The 12,025-nt window shown below is 42.2% G+C and overlaps 1 protein-coding gene across 1 annotated transcript in view; it reads right to left on the reverse strand.

Moving 5' to 3' along the window:
* The window catches only part of Lrrc1 (leucine rich repeat containing 1), a 118,338-nt gene that overhangs the window by 75,518 nt on the left and 30,795 nt on the right, over positions 1–12,025 (reverse strand). Inside the window, exon 2 of the mRNA XM_032909372.1 lies at positions 705–822. Coding sequence (XP_032765263.1) covers positions 705–822 — 118 coding nt within the window. The remainder of the gene's footprint in view (positions 1–704; positions 823–12,025) is intronic.

Here is a 12,025-nt window from a genome sequence, read left to right on the forward strand (position 1 = left end):
CTCTCCTTCAACATGAGAGGCACTTGGATCTCCCCTGTACAATGTTTAATAGTGGAAAAAAGTGTACTAGTGAACTCACAAGTCAGCCACATAAACGTAGGAGGACAGAGCCATCAGCCCCTGGTTAAGAGAGCAGAAGACAGCTCATGGCACGTCAGTCTGCTGGGGTAGGTCACTCTAAACCGTAATCTGGCGAGATCAACCTTTCTCTGGGACGCGATTTCCCTACACAGCATTCGAACACTGGCCAGCAGCTTTCCGTGCCAGTTTCAGTAAAAGGAGCCAGTGCCGGTCACAGTCACCCAAACCCCGAGTACTCAGGAGGGCCACTCGGACCACCACAGGTTCAGGGCCAGCCGGGGCTCACGGTGAGTAGAGAGTTACATACTAAGACCTTGTCTCACAAGCCAGACTAAGCTGAGCAAGCTAAGTCACGTGGTCTCCAGCCAACTTGAGGAGTGAGGACTGAAGCTACTTTTAAAAGTTACAAAAACAGTGTTAGTAAACATGAGAAGCTGGCCAACTATTCAAAGTGTTATTAGCCAAGCATGGTTAGATAGCCTGGGTTCCTCATACTCAGGGGGCTGAGGTAGGAGGACTGCAAGTTCAAGGGTAGCCTGAGCTACAAAGTAAGACCATGTCTCAAAGACATAAACCGCACTCATTTCCATACACAGAAACGTGAGGGACGGATGCCTTCTCACCATTCCGAGACACGTCGAGTTCCACCAGCTGCATGAAGTTTGCTATTTCCGGAGGGAGCCGCTGAATTTCATTATCACTGAGTCCAAGCTTCCGTAATTTCACTAGCTGGAAAAATTGCTGAAAAAGAAAACGGTGTTACATGGATTTCATACATATTTGCATGGCCCTTCGAGCTAACAGAATATTTCAGTTTACATTTCAAGACTAATAAAGGCTGTACCAATGTCAGTTCCCTGATTTGAGTAGTGAACTGCTCATATGAAATATCTTCATATACAGATATAAAATATAAATAATCTTTACATACAAAGTACCTCTCAGGACATACAGTTTTTGTGAATTCCTTATCTATCTCTAAGTACTTAAAAAAATGTTTAAAATATGAACAAGCAACTTCGTGAGGAGAGATTGCCATATCTACTTATCAAAACTAATATTAAAATTATATTAAATAAACATATAAACAGAATATATTTTAGAATTGTAATTAAAATTGTTTCTATTCAATATAATAATTAATTCAATTGATTATAGGTGTAATATGTCACACTGTGTACAGTAAGTAAAAAAAATATTTTGACCAAGAATCAAAAGTCTGCACTGCATCCCCATAATGGAGGCAGACTGACTATGTAGTCTTTCTTCTATACCCCTCAATGATGTATTAAAATTTATACAGCGATGAACATAAACATAAAAATATGTGAAGACTACTACCCTACAAAGCAAAGGGGAACTAGATAATTATGCAACAAATTTTTTTAATTTATCTACATATTCTGTTATGTGACAAAAGTCTTAACGGCAAAAGTCGGGGAAAGTAATAATAAAGTTTTTAGAAAACGGTGCTGTGCTGTAAGTAGACATAAAGAAATTAGGTCAAGTACCTCTAAATGAAGGAAAAGTGATTGAAATTCATGTTTAAGAAACAGCTAAATCCTTGTTTTCGATCCTTCACAAAAAGCTCACAGAAAACTCAGGGGCTTTAAGGACAAGAATAAGGCAATCCTAATTTTAAAAAAACAAAAAAATCAATTACAGACTATCAGTGAGAGCTCACCCTCTTGTCTGGGGCAACAGGACCCCAGGCATGGGCACAGAGCCAGAGGTACCAGTCATCATAGAGAGGAGCTGACGAAAGGTGACCGCCCACCCCAGCACACACACTGTCTACACATGTTCATCTCACCCACACCCCAGGACCTGCATCTCTAACAGTGTCCAGATTCTCTAGATACCTAAGAAAAAGCCCACACTATCAAGGTGCCAAGTGTGTGTGCATGCACATGAAGGACTGTACACACGCTCACGCGCGCGCGCACACACACAGACACACACACACACTGTGAAACAATACAGAGACCCAAAGGAAACTTCATCAGCTAAAACTTAAAGCATGGAGACTGGGGGTGGGGGGAATCAAACTGAAGCTGTATGTTACCAAATCAAGAAAAACTTGATTTAAACACTTAGAAATTTAAAATTATTGCAGCCCCCACTAAAGAATCTAAGAGAAGTAAATAAAATTGGCATATTCCCTTAGAAGAAGTTTGGTGAAACCCAAGGGATGGCAAAATGATGGGGAGGTGGGGCAGAAAAACCAAACTGCTCTGTAAGTAATAACCCATGTAATAATATGGTGCTCGAACACACGAAACTGCACAACACGGCTTCTGGTTCCCAAGGGCAGTGTCAGGACAACACGAATGTGTTACGGCTTGGGTCTGCACTGTACCTAGCTGGACAAGTGTACCTTGACAGTTGTAGCCCAGATCCCGGCTCCGCCTCCCTTTCTCTGAATGCCGGCCCACAATGAGGGAACAGGCTCCACCTTGTACTCACCTCCCCTTAAATGTGTCTCTTTTCCCTACAGTGAGGGACTGACACCGTAAGCCAAAATAAATCTGTCCTGCCCTCGTTTCTCTCAATTGTTCTCATCACAGTAACACAAAATAAGACAGATTTTTAAAAAGCACAATTAAGGAATAGTGCAAACTAACTGGAATTTTTAACCTTCCCATGAGTAAAATAAAGGGGCAAAGACAAACCAGAGATGGAACCCAGAATGCTGCTGGACCCGACACAAAACTGAAAGTCAATGACGCACTGTGAATACAGAATCAACAAAGCTCAGAAAGACAAAAAGAGACCCTCAGAACGAAATCAAGATTTCCAAATGCCCCTGAACCACAAGCCCCACGAACAACCAGTCTACACAGAAGCCAAATATCTAGGCTCCCAGATGGAAACTTTAAAAATATGAATAAAAATGCACCTCAAGGATTCCCTGATGTGGTAGGAAATACAATGAAGAAATCTGCACGTCTCAAGATGTTTAGTGATAAATCAGAAACAGGAACGGGGACAGCGAAACAAGCAAATGGGGATGAGTTAATCCCAGGGAATGTATATCATAAGAAGAGAAAATCGTACCATAAATGTAAGATCTGGCTAGGAGGAATACATAACAGTCACAATAATATTATTCCATCGACATTGATAAAGCTTATGTCAGTATTACAAAGGCAAGAAACTGGGAGCTGAGTCTTCAACTCCACTACAGGACATCTACAGAGAGCTACAGAGTGGGACATTACCCAGCCGAAAAATGAACAAACAAACCACTGGCCATATGGACTTATAGAAACAGCATAGAGCAGAAAGTTCTCAAAAAGCCCAGGGGCAGAGACGTGAAAGGCAAGAGGCCCCTGTCCTTCACTGTCATGGTCCCTGGATGACTAGAACTGGGAAACAATTGCATAAACTACATTTTTAAAACTAGAAAATGAGTTTACAGAGAAAGTCGATGCTAAGGTGAGAGGATGTTCCAAATGTTGATTATAAGATGCTAATATTTAGTAGTTATTTTGCCCCTTTTTTGACTAAGAGAAGAAAAGTATTAATATTTATATAGAGATCCAAAGAGGCACTGCCTTTTGTAAAGCGAGTGGGTAACACAGGAAAGACAAAATATTTTCAAGCCTATTGATAAACTTCTTTGTACCTCTCCTCATGCTATAGCTGAAAACAGCAAAAGCAAGCATAACGCACAGCTATATCTTTGCATTATGATGTTAAAATTAAAACCAGGAAGCACATCGTGAATAAGGCTATCCAGCTGTTAAATAATTCAGTATTCTGCAGATAATAAAAATGACTATTGGCAAACGCAATAGAACTTGAAAACGGTTTACAATGCAAACGAAATTCTAGAAGAAAAAGTTTCAGGTTCTCTGTGAAAAGCCATGCTAAAATCCACTGGGTAGGACGGAAGCAGATCACTCGGGTCACGTGACAAGAGTACTGCACGACTACTGGTTTTAACGTTAAAAAAATACAGATTATTTAAATGAACTATGAATCTGCACAAACGGTTTTACTAATTGGATGTATATGATAATGAAAAAGGTGTTCAGTGGGCGCTAATCCTTGAGATTTCTTTAACCATCAGTTGAGATTTATTTTAAGGGACGGCAATCTCTTTATACTAGCTGTACTAAAGCATTAGCAAACACAAAAGCCATTGAAAAGAGTCACATATTTGAATAACTGAGCCGATGCCAATTGTTCAAAGAGTCTGACAGTCTCATAATACATCAATGTGTTTACTCAAGCATGAAAAGCTTACTTTGTTTTCCAAGAAAGGCATAATAGCAAAAATACAAGAGCCATCACCAATTCCATGTATCTAGGGCTCATGTAACACAAGAAATCAAGTAAATCAGGTACTCGGGTCTGCAGTAAACAACAAGAACAACAGCCTACAAATCCCCACATCTAAGAGAGGTCATAACAAGCAAACAAACTATGGTTCATTCCACAGGCTGAAAGCATCCTCACCTACAGCCTGCCCCAAACACTGCTTTAGTCAGCATGGGAAGGCGCATACTAGTAAAACTGCAGTATGCCATCATCCCAAAATGAACCCTCAGGAACTCCTCAGTCCTTTCCCAAACCAGCCTTGTGGATCTAATCGTGGGGTTCAAATGTTCTAAATCGCCTGCTTTCTTACACAGTTCAGGAGGCTGTCAGTCAAACTATATCACATCATAAATTTTCAGCTCCCTTCATAAGCTATAAGCCCTTCTGCCTTGCCTCTGAGATCAGCCGGGGCACGTGAAGAACAACTTGTGTAGCTCTCTGGCAGGGTGCCTGAGCCCTGAGCAATCATGTGACAGAACACACTGTTACACTATTCTTCACATCTACATGTTTGATTACAGCTCACTGACCCACTTAGACCACATTCTGTGCAATTATATCCAGAGAAACCCCAATTGCCCTAGGTTGTTACGGGGTACCAGGCTTTTTACAGCCACTATTGTTTTTAGCAGATGCTGAGCCCTTCATTCCACAAAACAAAATGTTGCTTCCATTCTCCATCTGACAAGGTCTTTTGCCCTTCTGGTACTATTAATACTTCTTTTCTGCATCCAAGAAAGACCTGCATCCTTGCATGCTACTATACGGCCAACCATCAACCCACCGTTCCCAAGATGCCGAAATTCCTCTATAAAGTAGAGAAGAACCACGGGCATGGGTTCTCATGAGGAACAAGTGTCAGGAATGCCACAAGCTTCTGCACAGCTGGGGCTGAGCTACAATGACACCTATTGCCACAGTGGAGGTCTTCTAATCCCTAACGTAAATCATTTACCTTTTTGTGTTTTATATAACATAAATCAAATCCCTTCCCCTGTCCTCAACCATTTAGGCTGGCCTTTTGATCAATCGCTTATACAGATAGGGTAAACCAAAGCATTTCCTACAAGATCAGGAAAAAGACAGGTGCCCATTATCCCGAATCTTATCTAACAGAGCACCGGAGAAGACAAGAGAACAAGGGGACGGAGACAGGAAAGGCCAAACTGAGTGCTTCCCTGCGTGTAGATGACATGGAAAACCCCCAATACTCCACCAGAAAACCCTAGACAGCTTCAGAAAATGCTGGGATTCAAAATCAGCACACGAAGCCCAGCAGCCTTTTCTGTAAACCAATAATGAAGAGGAAGAAATTAGGAGACAAACAATATCATTAGCTTCAAAAGAAAACAAAGTCTAGCAAAGGAGGTAAAAGATACCTTCTCTACAACTGAGAACTCTGAGACACTGAAGAAAACAACCACCTCAGAACAGAGCCCTCCACACTCACGGAGAGGCCGTTCATACTGTGAGAACGGCTATGTTAGCAAGAGTGATCTGCAGCTACATCCCAATCCTTAACAAAACTCCAATGAGATTCTTCCAGAACTGAGGGAAAACCTTCTAGAATTTACCTGAAAGCATACATTATCCATGAAAGGGAAGAGGTAATCAAGTATCGCACACCCGATACCAAAGTGTACTAGAGCTATGGGAACAAAATGTGTATGTTTTGACACTAAGTCAAGAAACAGAAGGAAGCCCCCAGCTGCAGCCAGACACCTAACGCTGGACAACGGTGTCAAACATATATTGAAGGAAAGCCGGCCTCTTTAAGGAGGGTGGTGTAACATGGTTTCCATCGATAGAAATGGGAGACAGGGTCCATCTCTCCCATCCTACCCCCAAAACAAAACAAAATAAACAAACAAGCAACAAACAAAAACACCAGTCCAAAATGGATCAAAGACCTTAATGTAAGACCTGAAACTTTAAAAATGGCAGAGGAAAACCTACATAAAAGCCTTCCTAGCCACTGACAGGTTTTTCTGGAAGGACCCCAGTGGGACAGCAAATGACCCCAAGAGCTGACAAGCAGAGTCCATGACATCCAAAAGCTTCTGTACAAGCAGAGAGCACCACCACCGATGGGAAAGAGACAGTCTGCAGGACGTGAGAACATCTTCCAATCACAGGGGGTGCAGGGAATTAATCTCGAGGATATATGAAAAAGTGCAAATAGAAACAATGAAAGGTTATCCAGTCAGTAAATGGATTCTAACGGAAGAGAGAGTTTTCAATACTCTAGACATACATGGCAGAGAAGGGGTTGGAGAAGGAATAACTAACTCCAAGGATGTGTGAAAAAACCCATATGAAACCCTAGTATTTTATACACGTCTCATGTATATTACACATGTAAAATATATAGTTATAAGTGTTTAATTAGAATTACCCGACACGGGATTATTGTGCTCACTCACCCTAGAGCCACAAGCCCAGGTGCTTTTTATTTTACTTTTTATTTTACTTTTACTTTTTATTTTATTTTTACCCCTCCCCTCTAGCTGCTGGTCAGGTCTGTCGCAGAGACTCCAAAACAATACAAACTACTGTAACTCTGTTGCCCACCAGGGTTGGGTTGAAGAACCCTACTGCTGAAAACACCACACACACACACACACACACACACACACACACACACACACACACAATGGAATTTTATTCTACTACAAAGACAAACATTTGCAGGAAAGTGGACAGAAGTAGAGATCAGCATGTAAATGAAGGAAGCTAGACTCAAAGACATGTTTTCTCACACAGGTGGACTGATTTAAGTGTGTGTGTGTGTGTGTGTGTGTGTGTGTGTGTGTGTGTGTACAAATGTATGCATTTACATATATGTGTGGGCACTATGAAAATAGAAAGGGGACCATAAAAAGGAATTGTGACTTGGTTTGAACAATAGAATGTGGTGGATTTTAAGGTCTAGGCCCAAGAGCCCCACTATGTCTCGAGAGAATAGGACCAGGGCTAGGAAGAGTAAAGGAGTTCCAGACGAGACAGCACTGGTAACGAGGAGTTACCAGCAGGGCAAACAGGGCCAGGGAAGGAGGGTGAAGCCTCAGGGGTATGTGTATGTCATGAAAAGGACCTAATCCAGAAGGTTGGAAAATAGTCTCTTCTACACATGGGCAGAGTAACAGAAAACGTTTAAAAACATCAGAGGAAATAATGCTAGCCTAAGAGTCTACCAAAAACTAAGATGCAAATTCTAGATCCACTGCAGGAGAACTGTATTACAACTGAGTAAAGAACTCTACAAAATGCTATAGCTAATCACAAAGTGGTAAGTTTTCTAACAGAAACTGAAAAAAGCAAGTACCTGGGTAAAAGGTTTCATAGTAAACAAAAAATTTATAATAGACAAGAAGGGACAATATTTATAGAATAGAAGAACCAGTTGAGCTAAGCCCAGAATTAAAAACAAACAAACAAACAAACAAAACTGCTCTCACATCCTGAAAGGGTTTTAGCAAACATTCAAAACCACTGGGAGCTGGCAAGGTAGCTTGCTCCTGAAACCCCAGCACCTACCCAGGAGGCCCGAGCATTCTGCACTCACATACAATACCCCCAGTTGCTCTGAGGAGGGCACAGACAGAAGGATTTCTGTGGTTGCTGCCTCCCAGCTTATCCAAGACAATGCCAGCCTTGGCCTTGGAGAAAACAGAATAGGCAGAGAGTGACAGAGTAGGTCACTGCACACCCACTTCGAGCATCTGTGTGGACAACTGGCACCAGTAGACAAACTCACACAGTATTCCCCATCCTCTCCTAACATACAGCATGGGAAACAGAACTGTGTATTACACATTTTAAGACAACTAAAAGAACTTTGTTTCAGTGTTCTCAGCACATTTTTTAAATGTGGTGATAGATACAATTAGATTTATTTAATTGCTCTACACCATATGCACAGATCCTAGCACTGTTTTGTATCTCAAGAGACCTATTCAATTATAAACTACTGATTCATAGCCAAAAAAGAATTTGAGGGTTGGAATTTAGCTCAGTGGTAGAGCGCTTGCCTAGGAATCGCAAGGCCCTGGGTTCGGTCCCCAGCTCCGAAAAAAAAAAAAAAACAAAAAAAAAAAAAAAAAAAAAGAATTTGAAATAGTGATCCACAAACTAGAAATCTCATATCCATATACTCAAAAATTGGAAACAGTTAATATGATTAATAAATATGAAATGAGACAAAAAGCTCCATCCCGTCCAAAAAAACTATTTCTTCTATAATTGGAAAAATAATTTGCTTGCCAAATTATTTGCTCAGAAGGCAGATTAATACTCTACAATATAATATTTAATAGGTTTGTGTTTTAGCTGCACAGGAAGCCTTTGTGCAACAAAGAAATAACCATTCACTCATTTCTTTCCATAGCCCTAAAAGCTCAGAGGAGCCAATTTTCAGCAGACAAATCCGCTCCCCGCTGAGTGCTAGCAGGTGTGCACTTGGGCATTTATGACAAAAGGGCTGCGTTTATTTTGCTCAAAATAGGTCTCCAATTTTTCAGTACTTTATCCCGTTGATTATTTTATCTTCTCATTTGCTGGCATATTGAATTCTTCTCACGGCACTTTCACGCCCCATTACACTTTCACCATTAATGATCTTTAATAAAGATGTAAATGCCCAAGGTTCCCCCACCACTGTTGAAAAGGCTCGGGGACAAATCACTCTGAAAATCACAAAGCCAGGAATGCTCTGTTCTTCATGCTTGATCAGAGAAGTGGACAAAGTTGACGGTGGCATTTGCAATACTTGGACAGAAGAAACTCTTAATTAAAACCAGAAGACATTAGGACAGTATTACTTTACTGGGAACCCTAATTAGTTGTTGGCATGGAAAGACCAGGCTGGTGGTACCACAGAGAAATGACAGGGGCAACAGGAGCTAGGCAGAGCAGGATGGTCTGGGAAAGATCAACTAAGAAAATACTAACAATTAAAATGGGTCGCTGGCCATTAAGACAGGCTCTAGGGACTTAGGTATACTGTCCTGCACCTTCCACCTCCTCAGATGTCTCCCTAGGGCGGATTCCACTCTGTCTGTGCCTGCAGCTCTCTCCTGAGCATATCCCATGGTTCAGTGCCCTGAGGTCTCCATTGCAACTTAGGCTTTCCCTTCATGGCTTCATTCAGTAGCCTCCCAGGGGAGCCTCTTAACAGGGTTGCACACCTAGCCACTTAGTGTGTGGCCTCAGGAGCTCTCTGAAACTTAGACATGCCCCATGATCCCTTCAGACCTGTATCTTTCATGCACACAACACCAGTATGATACTTCCAACTTCTGCCACCTGCTTGAGACAGGGCCACCCCCTGCACACACACATTTGTATCAGTTTCTCAGTGCTGACCATGGGTGGCTGGGCGGTACTTTGCTAGGCAGTCCTACCTGAGGAACAGGGAGCCAGCCATTCATCACTACTCCCCGCTTAGGCACTGTCGTTCAATTGGGTTTGGTTTAACAAATGAAGCCTTCTGTCTCCTGAGTCTCACCCTCAAGCTGGAGATGCCCCTCTAATGGCTCTGAGCTCCTTGATGGATCCACGTCTCGTGTCCCGCAGTCTCCCATCTGAATGCCCTTCTCCGCTCTCCCCACTTCCTTCACTGTGGACCTGAGCAAGGAGCAACGCTGATGACATGGCTTGAACACTGCTTTGAATTTTCTTTTACTAAACAAATTGGTTCATTACCTTTATATCCAGCCTAAACATGAAACCTCACAGTCCAGCCCAATAAATGGAAACCTACATAAGCACCTATGTACAAGGGTCAGTTGGGCTTCATAAATGTGAGTACATATATTCGACTTTTGTGTTTTTCCTCTTTTCTCCTATTATGGCCTTGAACTGACTGTGTAGCTAGCTGAGTATGACCCTGAACTTCTAGCCTTGTGCCTTCTACAGTCCAAGTGCTAGGAATGGTGCATGCGCCATCACACCCAGTTCTACGGGGTTCGAGAGACTTAGCTCAGAGCTTCCAGTGTGCTAGGCAAGTGCTCTACTCTAGGAAGCCACACCTCTAGCTCCTTGGCTTCCTTTCTTTACGTGTAAGTTATTTATCTTTTCAAGTTTTCCTTGATGTTATCACTGTTTAAATTGTGAAGGTGGAAAGCAGCAGACAGTAATATACTTCAGAAATCCCAATTCCAGGTCATACTGGGCTACCAAGTAAGGCTTCTCTGTCTCAAAACAACGACAACAAGAGAGGAAATGTGAAGGCTAAAGCACGCTTTAGTGTACATCGCTGCCTCTGGTTTTCTGTGATTGAAAGCATCGGTACAGACATAAAGAAGCTGAGGAGTCCTCAACTTAAGTCTAACCATTAGGCTTAATTTTTCTCAACAGATTTACCCTTGTCCCCCTCCCATATTCCTGTTACACCTTTTAGGCAAAGTAAGTTTTATACTAGTTGTATAACTTTAGTTTGTTTTGCACCAGCCCTGGGATGCACATGTGCTATGTTAGGTTATGAAATACTTTCAGACTCCACCTCGAGCCCAGATGCTGGCCATGCACTGAAGGGCTTGGCGGTTTTCCTGTTGGACTCCAGTCTTGTTCTGTTCCCGTCATTCTCTGCTATGCCCTGACTCTTCCCTCTGGGAATGGAAATGCTTACTCTGTGCCACTGGGAATTAGAAGCATAAAATGTGTGTTTAGATGACAGGAGCTCACACTTGGGTGAACGCCTTCAGGCTGGTCATAGTAGCCCATGTCTTTAATCCGAGCACTGAGGAACCAGAGGCAGGCAGATCTCTGTGAGTTCAAGGCCAGCCTGAGAGGCTCGGACTTTGTACTTTTAAAGCTATATTGAGATTGTTTAACACTGTGGTGACTTCTGGATTTGGACACGCCATGAGATGACCGCCATGAGTCTATGAGGACAAAAGGGCCCAAAGGTGATGTGCTTGGGTGTCAGGCTGACAGTGGTGTCATTGTGATGGTTAATCTTGATTGTCAACATGACATGATGTAGAGTCACCATGGAAACCAGGCTCATGCTTCCCACCTGTCTTGTTATGTCCTAGATCCTTGTTTAAACATCTTTTCTTTGTCGCTTTTATTGATTGTTGTGCAAAAATATGTGATAGAAGCAGCCTAAGGAAGTAAATGTCTGTTAGTAATGTTTCAAGGCACAGTTCACAATGGCAGGAACCTTGATGGCAGGAGTAAGGCAGTCGACATGTCTATGAGGGACTTTTGTTTTGTTTTGCTTGCTTGGGATAGTCTCGCTACATCGCCCAGAACTCACTGTGTAGACCACACTGACTTCCAGTTCACAAACCCCGTTCTGCCTCTGCTGTGGAGCGCTCAGGAGTAAGGCATGTGCCACAGTAAGTGCTTACCCTGTGTCTATGTCACTTACTGCTGGGGGGGGGGGGAGATTGTCTTCTGAAGCAATAAATTCATACTGTCCAAAATCAGATTTGACTTTTCTAGAAAGCAAGCAAGAACTGGAAGACTGCAAATAACACAGTGCCTTGAAACTTAAGCTCAGTTCACAGATTAAAAGTCAGTCCCTTTTGAGGAAAATACGTTTAATGAATAATTTCACAAAAAGACCTTTATTTTATATTCTCAAAAATGCTGTAGGAGAACAGAGTTTTTA

Source organism: Rattus rattus, chromosome 8, assembly GCF_011064425.1.
Source record: "Rattus rattus isolate New Zealand chromosome 8, Rrattus_CSIRO_v1, whole genome shotgun sequence".
Lineage (NCBI taxonomy): Eukaryota > Metazoa > Chordata > Mammalia > Rodentia > Muridae > Rattus > Rattus rattus.